This window comes from Equus asinus, chromosome 22 (assembly GCF_041296235.1).
Source record: "Equus asinus isolate D_3611 breed Donkey chromosome 22, EquAss-T2T_v2, whole genome shotgun sequence".
Classification (NCBI taxonomy): domain Eukaryota; kingdom Metazoa; phylum Chordata; class Mammalia; order Perissodactyla; family Equidae; genus Equus; species Equus asinus.
The window spans coordinates 11,218,738-11,241,551 of NC_091811.1; the positions used below are offsets into that span (position 1 = coordinate 11,218,738).

Sequence of the window (22,814 nt, forward strand, 5' to 3'; positions counted from 1 at the left end):
TCTTTGAACCCTGAGCCTTGCCTTTTTCAATCATGCCATTAAGTATGCCTTTCCCTGTAAAGAGATTATCCTCCTCCCTAACCCCCTTTCCAGTCTAAAAGCTTTCTCTCATGGTCCCCAACAAAGTGATTTCACTTTCCTTTGAATTCCTGTACCCCAAACCCTCAGTATCTTATGTATTTTTATTACCCCCATTAAACTGCAAACTCCTTTAGCGAGAAAGAACTTTATTCGTTACTGTGCCTACCACGCTATCTTATGGAGAACAGGTGATCAATATATATTTCTCAAATAAATGAATAACAGTTACAAAATACTTGAGTTTTATGGAAATAACACAAGCTCTAAAAGTTTTTTAAATTATATATAGAAATCCCATTCATCCAGTACATACCGGTATGGTCACACTAGTTGTGAAATATTGAAATATTTCCCCACCACTGCCCCTTGCCACTCAAATGCCTTCCACTACCATTGCTGGCCTGGTCTCTCCATCCCTGGGATCACCTGGATTCCCACGATCTCCCACTAAAGGACTAATGCCTTGCACAGCAGGGAGCCCTCGGGACCTGCTCCAGACACATGGACAGCACCCACTGCTGGAAGGATCCATTCTGACTGATCAATACCTGGGCAGTGTCACTGTTAAACATTTTGATAAACACCCCTGATTATAAATAAAGTTTAATTACACAATTTGAAAATGGTGCTTCTCCTCCTCATTGCAAAAATCTCTTAAAAAGAGTCGGCAGATTCAGGAACAAAAAGGGAAAATGATACTTTGTCAGTCTCTGGAGGTTTAGGGCACATCCATTAGGACTCAATCTTCATGTAAACTAGAAGATATGCAATTTCCCCCCTAGAAAGAAAAAAAAAATGCAACAGCATAGCAGAAATGAAACATTCATAGTTAATTAACACATTATTAACTCATGATAGGACAAGCGTGGGAAACTTTCCAGGTTGTTCTTCAATTCTTTGTCTATCCATTACCTTAGAGGGGAACAAAACAGGTGACCTGGGAAAATAACCACTAAGCTTCTATTAGAAAACCTCTAAATCAGTGGTTGACAAACTATGAGCCCATGAGCCAAATCCAACTCTGTTTTTGTAAATAAATTTAGTTGGAAAGAGCCACACTTATTCATTCGTGTATTGCCTACGGCTGCTTTTGTGCTACAAGGACAGAGTTGAGTAGTTGCAACAGAGACCACATGGCCCATAAGGCCAAAATATTTACTCTCAGGCACTTTACAGAGAAAGTTTGCCAAATCCTAATCTAAATAATGAGGGAATCACTGACAACCAGAAAGTGACAAAGAGTGGGCATCTAAGGGAGATGCTTAGAAGAAAGAGAAGAGGCAGATGAAATGCAGAAGTCTGCCCAGTTGGGTAAGGTTATGTGGGACAGGTTGCAGAGAGACCTAAGAAAAGACCCAGAGACAGCTAACGAGACATAAGAGGTTATCGGGAGGCAGTTACCGGGAGAGTCCAGTGGTGGCCGGCTGCTTGGACTTGCACACTGCTACCATGGGTAGGGAAGGGGCTGCTTATACGGGGAGGGGGCACAAAGGCTATGTACTTGCCAAGGGGGCTGTCCCTGGTACGACCAGAGTTTCCAGGAACCGTAGTTCACGTGGAGGAGCTCTGTGTTCCTTTGTGATGTTCTTTGGGTGAGATAAGGTAAGATCGGGGCTGGCCAGGCCCTGGATTGTTACAAATGCCAGCAGCTCAGCGTCCTGCCCAGAAGGGGGCCAGGAGGACACATGGTTGCAATAGGGCACGTGGGTTCTTGCTGAGCAAGCAAGGCCCAGGTCCTAGAGTAGAAGATTGGAGGAGGATTTCAAACACAAATTTCACCTAATTCATTATTTTTCAAATGGTTGGGCCTACTTCTGCAGCTGAAATCATCTCAAAAATCACCTTTGGTATACAATATCACCCCTAACCCAGAAACTCAGCTGGGAAAACTTACAAGTCTCTCTGCTTTTTTCTCTCCAGTTTCCCCTCTGCAGTTATTATTTTTAAAAATATATTTACTGCTATTTACTAAATGCAAGCTACTGTACCAAAAAAAGAAAGAGGGAAAGAGTGACCCTTACTCCCAGAAAGTTCATGGTCTAAAGTGAAAGTTACAGAGCAAACAATGACAAAACCGTGTGGCCCTGCTATAAAGCAGGCATGCTCCAAATGCAGTGAAAGCATATGAGAAGCCCTGCAAACCTACCTGGGAGATTCAGTGAAGGCTTTACCAAGTAGGAAAAGGCCGTGAACAGAGGTATTGAAGAATGAGCGAAAGTCTGCCTCGATGATAAATTAGCAGAGGGCGATACAGGCCAGGAACTGCATGTACAAAGCCATGGAGGGAAGATGCAGGATATGAGGTTTGGGGAGCTACTTATACTTTCATATTGCGGGAGTCTAAATTGTGAGAAAAGCATGGTGTGGTGGGATGGATATTGAAAGATGAGGCTGAAGAGTTAGCCACGGAGAGCTGCAGCTGAATCCACGAGAGCTTCATACAGCAACAAGAACCCTATGTAAACTCTTTGGGTTTCCGTCACTCAAACACTTCTCTTACCAGCGGTAGTTATCATTTCCATAGGTACACTGGATGTCTTCCCAAGATACCTGAAAGTACACAAACAGATGAAGTGAAGCAGCCAGCTGACATCCGCTAAGCATCCAGAAAGTACAGGCTGCTACAATTTGCCCTCCCTCACTCATCCAGACAAACCCACCCCTAGTAACTCCCAAGACCTGCACCATCTGGTGAGAGGGTGCCACGAACATGAAGCCACTTCTAGTATCCCTGTCCCGCTGTCTAAACTTGGTTATGCTCAGCCCAGAGTTCTAACTTACACATTTCTGACTCTTCTTGCTTTCCATAAGTTTCCCACAGAGCACGAAGCTGCGGGGCACTGGGCCCAGAACACCAAAAGCCTAGACAGTGAGCTAAGTGGACTTTTACAGAGCTGTGAGCCAGGTGAAGACTTCATGCAGAAAAGGACTTTAAACCTCATAAAAGGCCCTCCACACAGAGCGAACAGGACCACATTGAGTCTTGGTGTTGTCTAGGCCTGGGCTCAGAATTTATTAGAGGTGGCTAATCCAAGGCAAGGGGCGATTTTGGATGATGTTCCTTACCCTACAAACATTGGAGTCATTGAAGCAGAACCATTTTCCATCCACAGAATTCCGGATATAGGCACAGTAATGACCAAAGCCAGCCATCCCCACATGGGCAATCACAGCAAAGAGTTCATACTGTCCTCCAGGCTGGAAGGATACAAGGCACAAAATAACTCATCCACCATCCCTCCTCTTCCAATCCTCATCTAGAACAAGGAAACATTGCTTCATCACACATTCATTCAGTGTACTCTATGGTATGCACTGGTGCTTCAAGGGAACTAGAAAATAGTCCTTGACCTCAAGAATCTCACAGCTAATTAAACCAGAATTATAATGCCATGTTTTATACCAGTTGTATTTACAGGTAAGTTTGGGAAGACCCAACTTTTGCCCCAAAAAGAAGGAACAACCAGCTGAGGAAAGCTCCCCAGGGAAGATAGGCTTGAACTGATCTTGAAGGATGAACAAGATTGGCAGACAAGTTATGGGAATGGGTTATACTTGAATGTGGATCCAGAAATTGCAAAGGCTCAGAAGCATAAAAGAATAGAACATACTGATGAAGTGGAAGTCAGGGAGGGTGCTGGGAAGTCACAAAAGATGAGGCTACAAAGGTCAAGTCAAGAATTAGAACTTTATCCCATGAGTGACTGGGAGCCATTCATCAGAAGGTTTTAAGCAGAGGAGCAACATCATCAGACTTGAGTTTGAGAAACACACTGAAATAACGTGGTTTGAAAAATGGATTGAGAGCTCAAGTGAGAAAGAAGCCAATGAGATAAATTAGGGCACCACAATAGTGCAAGGAAGAAATGGTGATAGCCTGATTAATTACTTTCAGCAGTAGTCACTAAAATGATAATTATTTTTTAACATAATAATTATTAATTAACTTTTAGCATTCGCTATGCATTTGCCTAAGTCTTTACATGTATTATTTCATTTAATATTCACAGCAATCCTATACGCTGAGTGCTAGTACAAATCCTATTTTACAGGGGTGGAATCAGAGCATAGGGAGGAAAGTAATTTACCCAAGGGCCAGAGCTTATAAATACAAGAGGCAGGATTCCAATCCAGACCTGCCTGGCTTCAAAGCCCAAGCTCTTAACCCTACACTATACTGAGGAAGTGAGAGTAAAGGCAAAGATGTGGGGACACATTTGTGCAAAATTAGGGAGAAATGACTAAAAGTATTTTGTAATTGATTGGATGTGGTAGCGGGAGAAACAAGTAGGAGGCACTATAAGGATGAATCCCAGATTTCTGGCTTGGAAATTAGGAAGATGTTGGTACTATAAAGTTAAATATGGGGCACAGCTGTTTGGGAATGAAAATAATGAATTTGGGGACGGTGTGACAACATTCAGTAGGAGGCAGATATACTGCTTTGGAGCTTGAGAGTAAGACCTGGCCAGAACATACAGATTTGGAAGTCTTCATCTTGAGGTGATCATGGAAACCGTGAGAATTAATGGGAAGACATTTGAAAAATGAGGAGAAAAAGAAATTGATTAAACTAAATACCAGTAAAAAGGATGGGCATGAAAAAAACCAGCAATGGAGAAAGAAACCTAGGAGAAACCCTGGGAGAGAACCCTAGGGTAGATAGATTTTGAAGGAGAGTAGGATCAACAACAAAGAATGCCACAAAAAGATCAAATAAGGGAAATACCAAAAAGCATCCATTAGATTTGGCAGTAAATTATTCTACTCCCTCAAATCTAAGAAAGTCAAGATAAGAGACAATTCTCTGTTAAAGGGAATAGTGGTGGGAGAGACAGAGTTTTGACTGACTGTGGGCAGGATCTCCACATTAGTCAGGAATACTTTATTCTTTTTTTCTCAATACAGTCAAATAATCTCACCAATCTGAGACTTTAAAACAGGATCCATGAGCCACAGTAATCAAAACAGCATGGTACTGGTACAAAAACAGATGCACAGATAAATGGAACAGAATTGAAAGCCCAGAAATAAAACCACACATTTATGGACAGCTAATCTTTGACAAAGGAGCTGAGGGCCTACAATGGAGGAAAGAAAGTCTCTTCAACAAATGGTGCTGGGAAAACTGGACAGCCACATATAAGAGAATGAAAATCAACCATTCTTTTTCACCATTTACTAAAATAAACTCAAAATGGATCAAAGACCTAAAGATTAGGCCTGAAACAATAAGTCTGCTAGAAGAGAATATCGGCAGCACACTCTTTGACATCAGCTTCAAAAGAATTTTTTCGGACACCATAACCCCTCACATGAGGGAAACAATAGAAAGAATAAACAAATGGGACTTCATCAGGCTAAAGAGCTTCTTCAAGGCAAATGAAAACAGGATTGAAACAAAAAAACAGCCCACTAATTGGGAAAAAATATTCACAAGTTATTTATCCGACAAAGGGTTAATCTCCTTAATATACAAAGAACTCACACAACGCAACAATAAAAAATCAACCCAATTATAAAATGGGCAGGGGACATGAACAGACATTTCTCCAAAGAAGATATACGGATGGCCAATAGACACATGAAAAGGTGCTCATCATCACTAATCATCAGGGAAATGCAAATCAAACCTACACTAAGATATCACCTTACACCTGTTAGAATGGCAAAAATATCCAAAACCAAGAGTGACAAATGTTGGAGAGGCTGTGGAGAAAAGGGAACCCTCATACACTGTTGGTGGGAATGCAAACTGGTGCAGCCACTATGGAAAACAGTATGGAGATTCCTCAAAAAGTTAAGAATAGAAATACCTTATGACCCAGCCATCCCACTACTGGGTATATATCCTAAGAACCTGAAATTTCAGAAGCTCTATGCACCCTTATCTTCATTGCAGCATTATTCACAATAGCCAAGTCATGGAACCAACCTAAGTGCCCAGCAACTGATGATTGGATAAAGAAGTTGTGGTATATATATACAATGGAATACTACTCAGCCATAAAAAAGGACAAAGTTGTCCCATTCACAACAACATGGACAGACCTTGAGAGTATTATGTTGAGTGAAATAAGCCAGACAGAGAAAGACGAACTCGGTATGACTCCACTCATAGGTGGGAGTTAACGTATGGACAAAGAGAACTGATCAGTGGTTGCCAGGGGAAAGGGGGGTGGGGGGAGGGCACTAGGGGTGAAGTGGTGTACCTACAACACGACTAATAATAATGTACAACTGTAATTTCAAAAGGATGTTAACTTTTATAACCTTAATAAAAAAATAAAAATAAAAAAATAAAATAAAAATAAAAATAAAAAAAAACAGGATCCATGAGGGGGGAAAAAGGGAGAGCAAATGCAGCTCAGTCACCCAAAAGGGACAGCTCAAATTATTCTCTATTTCCACTTGGGAACTTACACTGGATTTAAAAAACGCAGTGCAATATCTAGATCTAACTATCAGTTTATAAGAAATACAAGGGATAGAGAAACATGTTAAATAACACCAACCAGCCGATTCTGGATATATACAAAAAATCCTTCAACCAAATAAAAATTGCAAGGAAAAGAAAAGGAGGAGAAACATAAAAGCGACTTAACCTAAAAGAAGAAGAAAGGGAGGGAAAGAGGGAGGAAACGAGCTTAAGCAAATTCAAGTCAAGACCTAGAGTCAAACAAACCAAACCACTCAGGACAGTCGGAGAAATCTGAATATTGACTGAAGATTACATAATATTAAGGAATTGTAAGAGGAAATTGATTACGTTGAGAAAAAGAGTGCTTCTTCTTTAGAGAGACATAGTGAAATACTTAAAAATGAAACGGCATGGTGTCCGGGATTTGCTTCGAAATAATCCAGCAGAGGGTGGGAGAGAGAAGAGGGTGGAGGTGTTAGTACAGCAGGACTGGCCACGGATTTTCCAGCTGCTTGTGCTGCTCGACAGACCTGGGTCCACAGTAGAACTCCTCACTACTTTCGTACATATTTCAAATTTCCCATAGCAAAGTCTTTTTAAGTGGAAAAAATTTGAGGATATACTTCATCATGTAGGCTGTGCAAGCAGAAATAAGGAAAATGAGAGTCCTATGAAATGCATATGCCCTGAATAGGTAAAGAAACCTTGTTATAATAGGAGCTATTTTATTATCAGGCCTCAATTTTAAAATACCATGGTTCTAGAGCGTGACTAGTAAACAGACCAATGGGACAAAACAGTCCAAAAATGGACCCATGTATATAGAAATGGCAATACAGAATTTGCTAAATGTAGCATTTCAAACCTACGGAAAAAGATATTTAAGTCATTTTTTTTCTCAGAATCTCCCAATAAATTATTGGCTCAGGAAAACTGAATTCAACTTTATTTTGATTAAATTTGGCCCAATGAATGGCTACTTTCTTCTTATCCTCAAAGTGGGTATAAGCTGTTTTAAGACGAGAGTTAGATTGGCACCGTATTTAGAACCCAAGGTTTCATGTTTACCTATGATTATGTGAGCATTACACCTTTTATTTAAAAGCAAGGTTCTGAATTATAGGTTCCTTCCCTCAGTGCTGTGAGGTATATGAGTACAAACACAATATATAGAAATAAAGTCTTTTGAATGTTAAAAGAAAAGAAAAGCAACTACAATCAGCAAATGGTGGTGGTACTAGGGGGAATAACAACCCATCACTGTTATTCAAAAACACACAAGTTTCCATCATTAAAATATTGTTAAAAAATGAAAATATATGAATATATGATATGAATATGTTTCTGTCAATCACACCAAGATGTTTTACTCCCTTTGTGTATCCTGAGCATGGTCAGCAGAGGACATGATTTCTGAAATGAGAGAATGACATCGATCAGACACCCATAAATGCCATCTCTGATGAGTGGGTGACTTCAAGAGCTTAGAGGAAGGGGAGGCAAAATTGAAAAGACATGGTGTCTGATGAGATGGAAGACGGAAGAGAGGTGAGGAGCATCTCACCTGTTCCTCAGCATCGCAGAGGTCTTGCTCAGTCAGCAGGACCTGATTTAAATCCAGGCTCTGGGGGAAATAGAATGAGTGGCAGACTTTTTCTGTCTTCATATTCCTGATAGAGAACCGCATGAGGTGAACTGTCAAGGTCTGGGGCAAATGGGTCAGTTGCAAGACCTGAAAAAGCAAGATCACTGTAGAGACGAAGTCCTAAGGCACTTGAAATGGGTAGATTCAAATAAATACCAGGGCTAATGGTATATTCTTCTTCCCAAAAAGAGTGAAGCAGAAAGTTTAGGGCTCCTGTTTGCTGAATCTCTTGAGTTCTCTCACAGAAGGCACGAGCAGCCCCAGGGTTCTGCATAGGTGCCAGAGCCCAAGGCAACTACAGAGTCTGCTCTAGGGAGCTAGTCTAGCCCGGAGGGAAAAACTCTGCCCACTGCTCTTGGACCTTCTCCTCTTGTCCTTCAAAGGCTCTGTCCCCCTCCGTGATGAGAAGCACACCCACAGCTCCGGAAATCAGAAGCCCCAGGATCCCAGCTACTAGCCTGATGTGGATTCCCTCCCTCAATCAGCAGGAGGCGCCCTGGGGGCCTGTGTGAAGACTCTATCAGGAAAGCCACTGGAAATCCCCCAGCAAGCCCACACGAGGGAAGTATCTGCTTTCAGGGCGTGAGTACCTGTTTCCTACAGGTCTTCTTCCCACAGTGCTCACAGAAGAACTTGCTTTTGTTTGACAACTCCCTGGGCTGGAAGAAATAGCGAAGCGCATCCTCCTGTCCCAGGAGAACACGGAAAAGGCAGGGTTGGTATTTCCCATCTAGAGTACAACCCCTTGCCCTGCAGATGGAGATTTAACTCTTTCTTCTGGTTCTCTCCACGTCCCCCTTAACGTCTGGCCCAATGTGGCTTACATGGCAGGATCTCAAAAAGTACCTACTGATTGGAGGGAAAAAACAGGAAGGGACACTTGTTAAGGGCATAGTGTGAGGAAAGGGGAAGTAGGAGAAAAAACATTTTTTTTTTAATAAAAGGGGAACTTAGCCAGAGCCATGCAAAGGAAATAGAAATTATTTTTTAAAACCCACGGGTGGATTACAGAAGAAGAGGGCACCAGCAACACTGGGTTGTGTGGGAACAGCAAATTCACCAAGACAAACCCTCACCAGTGTCTTCAAGGGCTTTGAGTCCATATCAAAAAGAGAAAGGGGGAGGGTCAGCATGCTACTGTTTCTGCTACTCTCCAGGGTACAGTCGAGGCAAACCAAGGACTCCTTCATCTGGATTGTATACAGGGCCTGCAGCCTCTGTACCTGCAAGAGAGAGGAGGGGAGAGGTAGGAAGAGTATAAAGCCATAAATAAACCAGGTCAGGCCAACTTCCAGAAGCTGGAGCCACTAGCCAGAAGTTTCAAAAATGGCAGCCACTAATGCTCTTTGCTCTACTCAAAAAGGTGCAAAACAATAACAGTGGTAATGTTATGGAATTGTGATAAGCCTTTTATGTGGATTTTCTCTTTTAATCCTCTCCACACATTACTTTAATAAGAGCTGAATGAGTTAAATGAGCAGCATCTTAAACTTTTGAGTTCTCTAGTTCTAGGATCTTACCAAGTCGACATCAGTGATTTGGTCCCTAATCAGGTTCCAGACTGTGAGGTAGAGTTGAGCAGCATCATGCTGGACAAACACTGGCCAAAGAGAAAAGTAACAGCCCAATTAGTGAGGTCACCAGGGACACCTCAAGAACGTTCGCCCCAGCTACCTAGATGCATGTTGAGCACTCATCACTCTGTCTTTTCCTAGTGACAAATAAAAATGGCAAGCAATAGGATATATTGGAGTATATGAGGAAGCCATTTGGTATAAACCTAATTCAGCCTGACTTTGTTTTTTCCAAAAGGGCCTGACTGTGGCTATTGAGCACGCATTGTATATCTGCTTAGACATTTCCTATGGCAAGAACAAAGGCCTTGAGATAAAGGTGCAACTTCCCCCCACATTGGCATTTCCTTGGGGATGGGCGTCTTTCCTTAGGCTAGGAACTGATTGCTGCACTCACCTTTGACCACCCAGCTCACCTGTGACCAGTCAGCTGGAGACAACGGACTGCCACCCTGCTGTGTTCACTGAGACAGCAGACCTACCTGCTGTTTACATCAATTGCTGTGCCGACAGAGCAGTCTCGCAACTATTGTAAAAGGGACATTTCAATCCTACATGAAACATCCTCTCTGGGGGTACATAACCACTCTGTGCACCCCACTTCTTTGCTACCCTTTCTTCCTTCGGGAATAAAGGCCCCGAGTTATAATCCTCAGATTTAAGCTCAGAATAAACTCTCCCAAATGTTCTTTTATAGATTGGTTATGGATTATTTTCGTCGACACTAGTCTTCCCCCTCTTTTCAGGCTAAGCTTCTACTAGGTGCTAAAAATGAAAAATAAGCTTGGTGTTGATTTTTTAAAACTCTTCTTAAAACTTAAAAGCTAGTCCCACTGCATCACACAAGTTTCCTGTCCTCTGACCTGCCACCCACCCCTACTGGCCCTCACTGTAGGACCCAGCTAGATAAAACCAATAGTCAGCATGGATTCTCTCCCACGTTTACACCAAGCCAATACTCTAACTGACTCCTATAGCTACTCCTTTCTCTGTACATTTATGCATTTTCTTTATTCACCTCCCTAAAAATTGAGCGGTTTCCCAGTACTCATATCTGAGCCAGTTCTTCCCCAAAGGCTTCTAGGAGAACAAGAAGGGAAAAAGACTGTCTCAGCGTCAGACGATTTTAGCTAAGAGGAGGCAAGAATTAAGCAGTGATTTCTACATATGTTATATAAGTAAATGCAAGGCTAAAAGTGTTGTGTACAGATATAAATGAATTTGTGTTATTCAAAAGAAATCTAGTAAGACAAACAAAATGAAAACACGCTGAGGACTGTTTTACAGAATAGCACGTGTCTGCCAAAACGCAAAGACATCGAAGGAAAAGGCGGTTATTGTAAATGTACTAAATATTCACATCTGCTATCTCAACACCATTTTGTTTCCTTCAGGATACTTATCACAATTTGTGCTTAATGTTTTGGGGGGCGTTTCTTTTGTTCCATTTTTCTTGTGGCCCATCTCTCCTTTAAATTGTAAGCCCCATGGAGGTAAAGACTCTTATCAGTCGTTTTGCCTTATCTAAAGCACCAGCACAATACCTGGCACATAATAGGTGAAAATTATATATCAGTTGAATGGATTAATTAATTCATATTCTAAAATAATCCCCAAACTTAGAGACAAACAGGCTAGAAGCAGGGCTGATGCTGTCCCTAGGGAATTATTTACAGAAGGCTGCCTGCCACAGAGCCACCACTGGACAGAAAGGAAGTGGGATCGCCTTGCCACGTGAACACATTTTGCCTTATCTGACCATAACAGAACTAAGAGTCCCAATTCATCTAAGAAATACAAGACACTTGCCCAACCCATAATTTAATTAACACCTGCTGTGTGCAAGGCATTGCACATGGCAGAGAGAGTTCCTGTCCCCAAGAAACCTACATTCTAATGGAGGAAAAGCATCCATACACAGTCAGCCCTCCATATCTGCAGGTTCCACTGCTACAGATTCAACTGTCGGCTGGAAGACCTACAACGGCCGTGCCTGTACTGAACATGTACGGACCTCTTTCTCTGTCATGATTTCCTAAACAATACAGCATAACAGCCATTTACGTTGCATTAGGTATTATAAGTAATCTAGAGATGATTTAAAGTGTATGGGAGGATGTGCATAGGTTATATGCAAATACTAAGGCATTTTATGTAAGGGAGTTGAGCATATGTGGATTTTGGTATTGATGGCAGGGGGGTCCCAAACCAATCCCTTGTTGATATTGAGAGACAACTGTAATCATAATTCAAAGAAGAATAAGAAACATTTCCTAAGGTATACAAACTGCTATGGAAAGCTAAAGGAAGGTGAGAATACAACTGGAATGGTAGAGTGAGGGTCTCAGTAAATCTACCCCTCCATAAAAGCAATAAAAATGCTGGCAAAAATTGTCAAAATCAATTTCTTCAGGATTCTGGAAATTAACTAAAAGTTTATAAAACTCTACAGAATATTTATTCAAAAAACCTAAGTAAGAAGAGCAGGGTTTGAGCCTTTTTCAATTTGGCCTATTCCCATTTCCTTCTTCCTGGCTCTGTGGTAGCCTTGAAAACTGGAAACCTTGCAACCACCAGAGGGGGCAGACTGGGACTGAGCTCTTCAAAAAGTTTCATCCCAAGAGCATTTTCATTATGTTTCTGTCTTACAGCTCTGTGGAAATGCCCCATTCGAAGGAGACTGTCATTATTTGACCAGACTCAGAGCTCAAAGCCCTCTCCCAGTGCGTTTGCAGAAAACAATCAGTGACAATTGATATCGTAGTTACCTAAGGCTACAATACCAGTTGAGGCAAAAAAGAGCCCAGCCAAAAACTTAAAAGAAAGATCTGGGGAATGAGATGTCCATAGAGGACTTCTGAAAGCTCTGACATATTCCTGGTGATCTAGAAGGCCATTTGCATGCCCAGGAGAGACTGGAGAGGGCCCAATCTCTTCACCTCCGGCTGACTTTGAGGCTCTGCAAAAGCAAAAGTGAAGGCTAAAAGTGTCATATACTGCCTGAGCTCTGAAGGTGTGCCACAGTAGACACACAGAGCCCCTCAGCAAAGACCAGAAGACGTACTGGTTCAAAGAATTTAAAGAAATCTCTGACCAATCATTAGCTGACATGAAGCTAACCAAACAGAAACTTCAGTGACCACACACTACAGGAAATACAGACTTTACAGAATTAGTCCAGGAGAGTCACTAAACAAAGAGCAACAACAACAAACCCTGTTGTAGGGGTTTCTGATTTTCACTGTTGCCACATTATATTATTTAAAAAGTTTAGTTTTTAACAAAAAAATTACAAGACACACAATGAAACAGAAAAGTATGGCCCACACACAGGAAAAAAAGCAATCAGTAGAAACTATCACTGAGAGGAGCCAGGTGTTAGCCTTACTAGACAAAGACTTTAGATTAGTTCTTTGAACATATTATAATAACCAAAGAAAATCATGTCAAAATAACTAAACTATGAAAATAATGTCTCACCAAATAAAGAATATCAATAAAGAGAAAAAATTATTTTAAAGGACCAAATAGAAATTCTTGAGTTGAAAAGTACAACAGAAATGAAGAGTTCACTAGAGGTGGTCAACAGCAGATTTGAGCTGGCAGAAGACAGAATCATCAAACTTGAAAATAGGTCAATTGAGATTATACGGTGTGAGGAATGAAAGAAAAATGAACGAGGAAAAATAAACAGAGTGTCCATTAGTTCAGTGATGAATTCCACCAAACATCTATGGAAGAAATTATACCAATTCTCAAAATCTCTTCGTAAGATAGAAGCAGAAGGAATATTTCCTAACTCATTCTACAAGGCCAGAATTACCTTAATACCAAAATCAAAGACATTACAAGAAAGGAAACTACAGATCAATATCTCTCATGAACATAGATGCAAAAATCCACAAGAAATATTAGCAAATAGAATTGAACAAAATACAAAAATAATTATACACCACTACCAAGTGAGATTTATCCCAGGTATGGAAGACTAATTCAATATTTCAAAACCAATTAATGTAATCCATCACATCAACAGGCTAAAAAGAAAATGTACATGATCATATTATTAGATAAAGAAAAAGTATTTGACAAAGCCCAACACCCATTCATGATTTAAAAAAAAAAAAAAAACCCTCTCAGCCAACTAGCAACTGAGAACTAGGAACTTTCTAAGTTTGATAAGTAACATCTTCATAAAACCTACAGCTAACATAACACTTAATGGTGAGAAACTAGAAGCTTTTCCACTAAGATCAGGAAAAAGATAAGAATGTCTCCTCTCACCATACCTTTTCAACATCATATCGGAAGTCTTAGCTAATGCAGTAAGACAAGAAGAGGAAATAAAAGGTATACTTACTGGAAAGGAAGAATTAAGAACGTCCTTGTTTGCAGATGACATGATCATACAGGTAGAAAATCCAAAAGAATTAACCAAAAACTCCTGGAACTAATAACTGATTATAACAAGGTTGCAGGATACAAGGTAAATATATAAAAGTCGACCACTTTCCTACATATCAGCAATGAACCAGTGGAATTTTAAATTAAAAACACAATATAATTTCATTAGAACCCATGAAGATTAAATACTTAGGTATAAATCTAACCAAATATATACAATATCTATATAAGAGAAGCCACAAACTCTGATGCAAGAACTCAGAAGAACTACATAAATGGGGAGATACTCCATGTTCATGGATAGGAATACTCAATATTGTCAAGGTGTCAATTCTTTCCAACTTGATTTATACACTTAATGCAATTCCAATCAAGATCCCACCAAGTTATTTTGTGGATATTGACAAACTGATTACAAAGTTTATTTGGAGAGGCAGAAGACTCAGAATAGACAACACAGTATTTAAGGAAAAGAACAAAGTCAGAGGACTAATTTTGAACACACTACAAAGCTTCAGTGATCAAGACAATGGGGTATTGAAACAGAACAGAAAAAATAGATCACTGGAACAGAATAGACTGCCCAGAAATACACCTGCATAAACAATGTCAACTGCTCTTTGACAAAGAAGCAAAGGCAATACAATGGAGCAAAGGCAGTCTTTTTATCTAATGCTGTTGGAACACCTGAACATCAACATGCAAAAAAATGAATCTAGACACCAACCTTACATCCTTAAAGAAAACTAATTCAAAATGGATCACAGACCTAAATGTAAAATGCAAAACTATAAAACTCCCAAAGACAATATAGGAGAAAATCTAGATGATCTTGGGTTTAGTGATTACTGTTTAGATACAACACCAATGCACAATCAACAAAGGAAAGAACAGATAAACTGGACTTCATTAAAATTAAAAATTTCTGCTCTGTAAAAGACATTGTCAACAGCATGAGAAAATAAGCCACAGACTGAGAGAAAATATTTACAAAAGACAAATCTGATACCAGTCTGTTATCCAAAATATACAAAAAACTCTTCAAACTCAACAGTAAGAAAACAAACATCCTGATTAAAAAATAGGTAAGAAACTTGAACAGACACTTCACCTAAGCAGATATAAAGATGGCAAATAAGCATATGTAAAGATTCTCAGCATCATATGTCATTGTGGAATTGCAAATTAAAACAACAACAAGATACCTCCACACACCTATCAGAATGGCCAAAATCCAAAACACTGACAACATCAAATGCTGCTGAGGACATGGAGAACAGATACTCTCACTCACAGCTGGTGAGAAACCAAAATGGTACAGCCACTTTGGAAGGCAGTTTGGTGGTTTCTTAACAAAACTAAACATACTCTGACGATAGGATCCAGCAATGGCACCACTTAGTATTTATTCGAAGGAGTTAAAAACTTATCTTCATACCAAAACCTGCACACACATGTTTACAGCAGCTTTATTCACAATTGTTAAAACTAGGAAGCAACCAAGATGTCCTTCAGTAGTCAAAAGGATAAACCATGGTCCATCCAGACAATGGAATATTATCCAGTGTTAAACAGAAGTGAGCTGGAGAGGATTCTAGGAACACGGAGGAGTAGGAAGCACCAGGAAGCTGTCTCCCCAAGTAGACAACAATTGCACTGGCAGAATCTGTCTAATATAATTACTTTGGAACTCTGGAGTCCACTGAAGGATTGCAACTTCCAGGGGAAGTCTTGGACGATAAATTGTGGTTTATTCCCATCAATATCAGCTCTTAGCACAGCAACAGAAACCTACCCAGCTCCCACACCCAACCACGTGGCAGGCAGTTGTGCACATGCTCTGGGGGAAGCTGTACACACAGCATGTCAAAGCTGGGGTGGGGAAAAAAGAATTTTTTCCTCCAAATATTGAGTATCTGTGCTCTGGTCGTTATTTGATGCTTATGATCACAGAGATGCAGACAAAGAGGCAGCCATTGTAGCTGGACCTCCCCACATTGTTGCAAGACCCTCTCCCTCTGGCTCAAGTGACTCCCAGGGCATTTAAGGGGCCAGTGTCCCAATTTTTACCCCTTCATTTTTCACTTTTCCCCTTTCAAGTGGCAGACATTAAAGACGAGGACATCCAAAAGCAATTTCATATATGGGAAAATTAGAAATTGACCATGCATGCAATGGGAATGGCTCAAAAAGACCAGGGAAGACATTAAGTTTACACCTCAAGCTGATCCTTGGCACAGAGACAGTCTACAACAATCAAAAAACCAAAAATCAACAAAGAAAAATAATGACAAAAAACAGCAAATCCTGGATAAGGGGGAGAATCTGATTTCCAGAGTTGCTACATTACTAGATTCAAATGTCCAGTGTTTAACAAAATATAACAAGGCATACAAAGAAACAGCAAAGTATGACACATTCAAAGCAAAAAAAAAAAAAAAAATCAACAGAAACTGCCTCTGAAAAAGATCCAATGGCAAACACACTAGACAAAGACTTTAAAACAACTGTCTTAAAGATACTTAAAGAACTAAAGAAAGACATGGAGAAAGTCAAGAAATTGACATTTGAACAAAATGGAAAGACCAATAAAGAAATAGAAAACCTAAAAACAAACAAAAAGAAATCTGGAGGTGAAAAGTACCATAACTGAAATGAAAAATTCATTACAGATATTCAAAGGAAGATTTGAAAAGGTAGAAGAAAGAATCAGTGAACTTGAAGAGAGGACAATGGAAATTATTGAGGCCATGGAACAGAAAGAAAAAGGACTGAAAGAAAGCCAACAGAGCCCAAAGAACCTGTGGGACACCAACAAGCTGACAAAATATGCATTGAGGGACTCCCAAAAGAAGTACAGGGAGAGGAAGGGCAGAGAGAATATCTGAAGAAACAATGGCTGAAAACATCCCAAATTTGATGAAAGACATGAATATAAAACACACAGAAGCTCAACAAACTCCAATAAGATAAACTCAAAGAGACCCACCCCAAGACATGGTACAATCAGATTTTCAAAAACAAAAAAAAAAACAAATCTAAAAGCAGCAAAAGAGAGGCAAATCACCACATATAAGGTGTCCTCAATAAGATTATCTTCAGATGTGTCATCAGAAACTGTGGAAGCCAAAAAACAGTGAGCCAATATATTCAAAGTGCTAAAATAAAAACTATCAACCAAGAATCCTATATCTGGCAAAACTGTCCTTCAAAAGTGAGGGAGAGGAAGAGTGACATCAGCATCATGGCAGAGTGAATTCTACCCTTAGTCTCTCCCCTCTAAGACACAACTAAAAGGACATTCATAAACCAAGAGACGACATTCACACAACACAACAGGAATCTGAGAGATCCACACAGTCATACGTCTGAAGGTGGGGGTGCTGGTTCATCCCACGAAGCAGTGGAAGGAGGTAAGGAGATCTCTTTTCCCTCTCGAGAGGCAGCGATATAGGGAGCAGGATCTAGCACAGCAGCTGGGGCACAACACTGAGAGGAGAAGGGGGAAAAGGCAGCCCTCTGCAAGAAAGCTTGTGCTCACAGAGTTGCCTCCCAGCACACGGGAAAGTTCCAGACTGAGGCAGCTAAGCAATTGAGGGGTGTCCACACCAATCAGAGCAGTCCAAGTTCGAAGGCAGTGAGTACAGAGTGGGGGCATGTGGGATTGTGCATGCAAACCCCCCCCCAACCTGAGGCATCAGCTAAGCCGGTTGGCCAGACAAGGGGATCCCTGCCAGAGTGCCTGCCCATACATGCATAAAGCAGGCAGGCAAACACAGACTGGTCCTGTCAGCACAGCTTCAAAGGACAGGCACAGCTGCCAGGGATCGCAGTGGGCTCAGAATACAGAGCTCCTGCCCCTACTCCAGTGGCAGCAGGTGCAATGTGCAACCAGATACTACCACCATGTGATGGCACAAGTTCAACCCATCAAAGAGCGTGAACACTCCTGACCAGGACAATGACAAGTACCCAAAAATCAATCCTAAATCAGAGAAATTTACAATCTAAATGACAAAGAATTCAAAATAGTTATCACAACAAAATCAGTTACACAAAACTCAGAATGACAGCTCAATGAAATCAGGAATAAAATTAATGAACAGAGGAAATTCTTCACAAAAAGAGAGTGCACTACAAAAAATCAATTTAAAACGAAGACAGGGATGCAGGAAATAAGGGACAAAAAAGCTATAGGGCATATAGAAAACCAACAGCACAATGACAGAAGTCCTGCCTTATCAGTAATTATTTTAAAATTTGAATGCATTAAACTCTCCAATCAAAAGACAGAGATTGGCAAAATGGATAAAAACACATGACCCAACCATGTGCCGTCTATAAGAGACTGATTTGAGATCCAAAGACACAAAGAGATGGAAAGTGAAAGGATGAAAAAAAATATGCTAAGCAAATAGTTACCCAAAGAGAGCAGCAGTGGCTATACTAACATCAGATCTTTAGCTAAGTGGACTAAGAAAAAAGAGAGAAAACTCAAATTACTAAAATTAGACATGAAAGTGGTGACATTATTATCAATTCCACAAAAATAAAAAGGATAAGAGACTACTATGAACAATTGTACACCAAAAAATTCGATAACCTAAACGAAATGGAAAAATTTCTAGAAAAACAAAACCTACCAAGACTAAATCATGAAGAAACAGAAAATGTGATAGACATATACCTGGTCAGGAGATTGAATCAGTAATCCAAAATGTCCCAACAAAGAAAAGTCATGGTGCTGATGGCTTCACTGGTGAATTCTACCAAACATATAAAAAGAGCTAATATCAATCTTGCTCAAACTTTTCACAAAAAGAGAATAGGAGAAAACACTTCCTGATTCATTTTATAAGGCCAGCACAACCCTGATACCAAAGCCAGACAAAGATAGTACAAGAAAAGAAAACTAAAGACCAGTATCCCTTACGAACATTGATGCAAAAATCATCAACAAAATTTAGGAAACAGAATTCAGCAGCATATTAAAAGGATTATACAGCAACAAGTGGGATTGATTCCTGGAATGCAAAGATGGGTGAACATATGAAAATCAATCAATGTAATATGCCACATCAACAGAACGAAGGAGAAAAAAACACATGATCATCTCAATTGGTGCAGGAAAAGCATTTGACAAAATTCAACACCTTTTCATGATAAAAACAACCAACAAATCAGAAGAGAAGGAAACTATGACAACATATAAAAGCCACATGTGACAAACCCACAGCAAACATCATACTCAATTGTAAAAGATAGAAAGCTTTTCCTTAAGAAGAGGAACAAGGCAAGGATGCCCACTTTCAAAGCTTCTATTCAACATAGTACTGGAAGTTCTAGCCAGAGCAATTAGACCAGAAAAAGAAATAAAAGGCATTCAAATTGGGAAAGGAAAAGAAAAATTATCTCTGTTTACAGATGATATAACCTTATATGTTAAAAAAATAGGGGCCGGCCCGGTGGTGCAGAAGTTAAGTTCGCACGTTCCGCTTCTCAGTGGCCCAGGGTTCGTCGGTTCGGATCCCGGGTGCGGACATGGCACTGCGTGGCACGCCATGCTGTGGTAGGCGTCCCACATAGAAAGTAGAGGAAGATGGGCATGGACGTTAGCTCAGGGCCAGTCTTCCTCAGCAAAAAGAGGAGGATTGGCAGTAGTTAGCTCAGGACTAATCTTCCTCAAAACATAAATAAATAAATAAAGACTCAACAAAAAAGCTTTTAGATCTAATAAATGAAATAAAAAATAGCAGGATACAAGGTCAACAAAAATCAACTGCATTTTCTATACGTACAGGAACAATAAACAATCTGAAAAGAAACACACACACACAAATCCACTTATAATAGCATCAGAAAGAATGAAATACTGGAGACGAGCAAAATGGCGGGGTGAGCTGACCCGGGATTCTCTCCCCTCCAAAATACAACAAAAGATTGGAAGAACTGAATATCACAGAATAAACATAATGCCAGCTCGTTAGAGACCTACAATACCAAGAAGGCGGAGATCATAAACCCTGCTTTACACCCTCAGAGGCGCTGGAACGGTAGGAGAGAACATCGCTCCCTCCCCCAGAGTCTGCGATGGCTGCAGCGCCCGTCGGGAAGGAGCGGGGGAGGGGCCGCGTGACCCGGGGGATCATCCAGGACTCCTGCCGCTGATTCAGTGGAGACCCGCTGAAGGGGGCAAAGCTTCCGTCTGCGCGGACCCTATAAATCAAGGGCCTTGGGAGACCAGAGAACAGAACTGATCTGAACCCAGACCAGCGCGTGTAAGTAACAGCCCCTCCCCCTCAGCGAAGCCAGTGGGCGCAGCCATCTTGCCCCAAGGCGGAGAGCTAACACGCCGCTCTCGACCCCCATCTAGTGGCGACAGGCTGTAACTGCAACTGAATTCTACCACCATGAGAAAAAACTGCTCCTCTACCATCCAGCAATTTATAAAAGCCCCAGACCAGAAGGAAAACAATAAAAACACAGAATTAAGTCCTGAGGACTTGGAATTAGGTAAACTAAGTGATAATGAATTCAGAGCAGCTATAATCAAAAAACTCAATGAGGTAGAGAGAAAGAGAAACAAGCCGAGTTCTGGAGTTACTTCACAAAAGAGATTGAAATCATAAAGAAGAATCAAACAGAATTACTTGAGATGAAAAACACAATGGACCAGATAAAACAGAATACGGATTCCCTGAATGCCCGTGTAGACAACCTAGAGGAGCAAATCAGCATAATCGAGGACAGACAGGCTGAATGGCGCCAGACAGAGGAAGAAAGAGAACTAAGAATTTAAAAAAATGAGGAAAATCTCCGAGAGATAATGGATTCAATGAGGCGTAAGAACATAAGGATCATAGGAATTCCAGAGAATATGGAAAAGGAAAATGGAGCAGAAAGTGTGCTTAACGAAATCATTGAAGAGAACTTCCCAAATCTAGGGATCAACAGAGAAATGTGTGTAGAGGAGAGTTTTAGATCTCCTAGATTTGTCAATGTAAAAAGAGCTACCCCAAGGCACATAGTAGTAAAGTTGGCAAATAGGAATGATAAGGTGAGAATACTCAGGGAAGTAAGGAAAAAAAAGAGAATAACCTATAAAGGAGCCCCTATCAGACTGTCAGCGGATTTCTCTACAGAAACCCTACAAGCTAGGAGAGAATGGAGTGATATATTCAAAGCTTTAAAGGATAAAAACCTTCAGCCAAGAATACTCTATCCAGCAAGAATTTCTTTCAGATATGAGGGAGAAATTAAATCTTTTCCAGACAAACAAAAATTAAGGGAATTTGTAACTAAAAGCCCTCCATTACAAGAAATCCTCAAGAAGGCTCTCATACTTGAAAAAAGAAAAAAGGGAGAAAGGGGACACAATCCACAGACTAGGGAGACTGATGGATAGAACCAGAACAGGATAGCAAATATTCAATTATAGCATTAGGGTAAAGGTAAGGAAACTACCAAAACAAGGACGATCTTAGCACTCTAACTACAAATGAATAAGACGAGTTGGAATAAAAAATGAAAATAATTATTTAGGAGGGGAAGAGCAAAGGGTCTAAATCAGTATTGGTCAAGTAGGTAGGAGACCACCAGAGATTCTAAATACAAACTTCAAGGTAGACACTAAAATAAAGTACAGAACAGAGTCACAAATCATAAATAAGGAAAAATCTAAGAAACCCAGCATAAGAAATTGCAGTATTAAATGGGTAGGCTAAAGCACACAGGAAAAGAAACACAGGAAAACAAGATAATGAGCGACAGATTGACAGCATTAAGTCCACATGCATCAATCATCACTCTCAATGTAAACGGATTGAACTCTCCAATAAAAAGACACTGAGTGGCAAAATGGATTAAAGAACACAATCCAACAATTTGTTGCCTCCAGGAAACACACCTCAGCCCCAAGGACAAACACAGACTCAGGGTGAAGGGGTGGAGGACAATACTTCAAGCAAATAGCAAGGAAAAAAAGGCAGGTGTTGCAATTCTCATATCAGACCAAGTGGATTTCAAAATAAGACAGGTAAAGAGAGACACAGAGGGACGATATATAATGATCAAAGGGACACTTCATCAAGAAGAAGTAACGCTTATAAATATCTATGTACCCAACACAGGAGCACCAAGATTCATAAAGCAACTATTAACAGACCTAAAGGAAGATGTTAAAAACAACACAATAATAGTAGGGGACCTCAACACCCCACTCACATCAATGGACAGATCATCCAGACAGAAAATCAACAAAGAAATAGTGGAGCTAAATGAAAAACTAAAACAATTGGACTTAATAGACATATATAGATCACTTCACCCTGAAAGAGGAGAATACACATTCTTCTCAAGTGCACATGGAACATTCTCTAGGATAGACCACATGTTGGGAAACAAGGCAAGCCTCTACAAATTTAAAAAAATTGAAATAATAACAAGCATCTTCTCAGATCATAGTGCTATAAGGCTAGAAATTAATTACAAGAAAAAAGCTGAGAAAGGCACAAAGATGTGGAAACTAAACAACACACTATTGGACAAGCAATAGATCATTGAAGAAATTAAAGAAGAAATAAAAAAAATACCTGGAAACAAATGAAAATGATAGCATGCCATACCAACTCATATGGGATACAGCAAAAGCTGTATTGAGAGGAAAATTCATCGCAATACAGGCACATCT

At 40.3% G+C, this 22,814-nt stretch overlaps 1 protein-coding gene across 2 annotated transcripts in view; it reads right to left on the reverse strand.

Moving 5' to 3' along the window:
* Positions 1-668: 668 nt before the first annotated feature.
* The window catches only part of USP18 (ubiquitin specific peptidase 18), a 48,515-nt gene continuing 26,369 nt past the window's right edge, over positions 669-22,814 (reverse strand). The window contains exons 5-11 of one of the 2 annotated variants that reach the window (XR_011497213.1): positions 9,668-9,747; positions 9,224-9,370; positions 8,738-8,833; positions 8,067-8,234; positions 3,148-3,279; positions 2,228-2,631; positions 669-859 (exon numbers count right to left, since the gene is read on the reverse strand). Coding sequence is in view for 1 of the 2 variants with exons in the window: in XM_014854181.3 (XP_014709667.1) it covers positions 814-859; positions 2,582-2,631; positions 3,148-3,279; positions 8,067-8,234; positions 8,738-8,833; positions 9,224-9,370; positions 9,668-9,747 (719 nt within the window). In the remaining variant the exon portion in view is untranslated. The remainder of the gene's footprint in view (positions 860-2,227; positions 2,632-3,147; positions 3,280-8,066; positions 8,235-8,737; positions 8,834-9,223; positions 9,371-9,667; positions 9,748-22,814) is intronic. The other variant, XM_014854181.3, reaches the window with a different exon arrangement.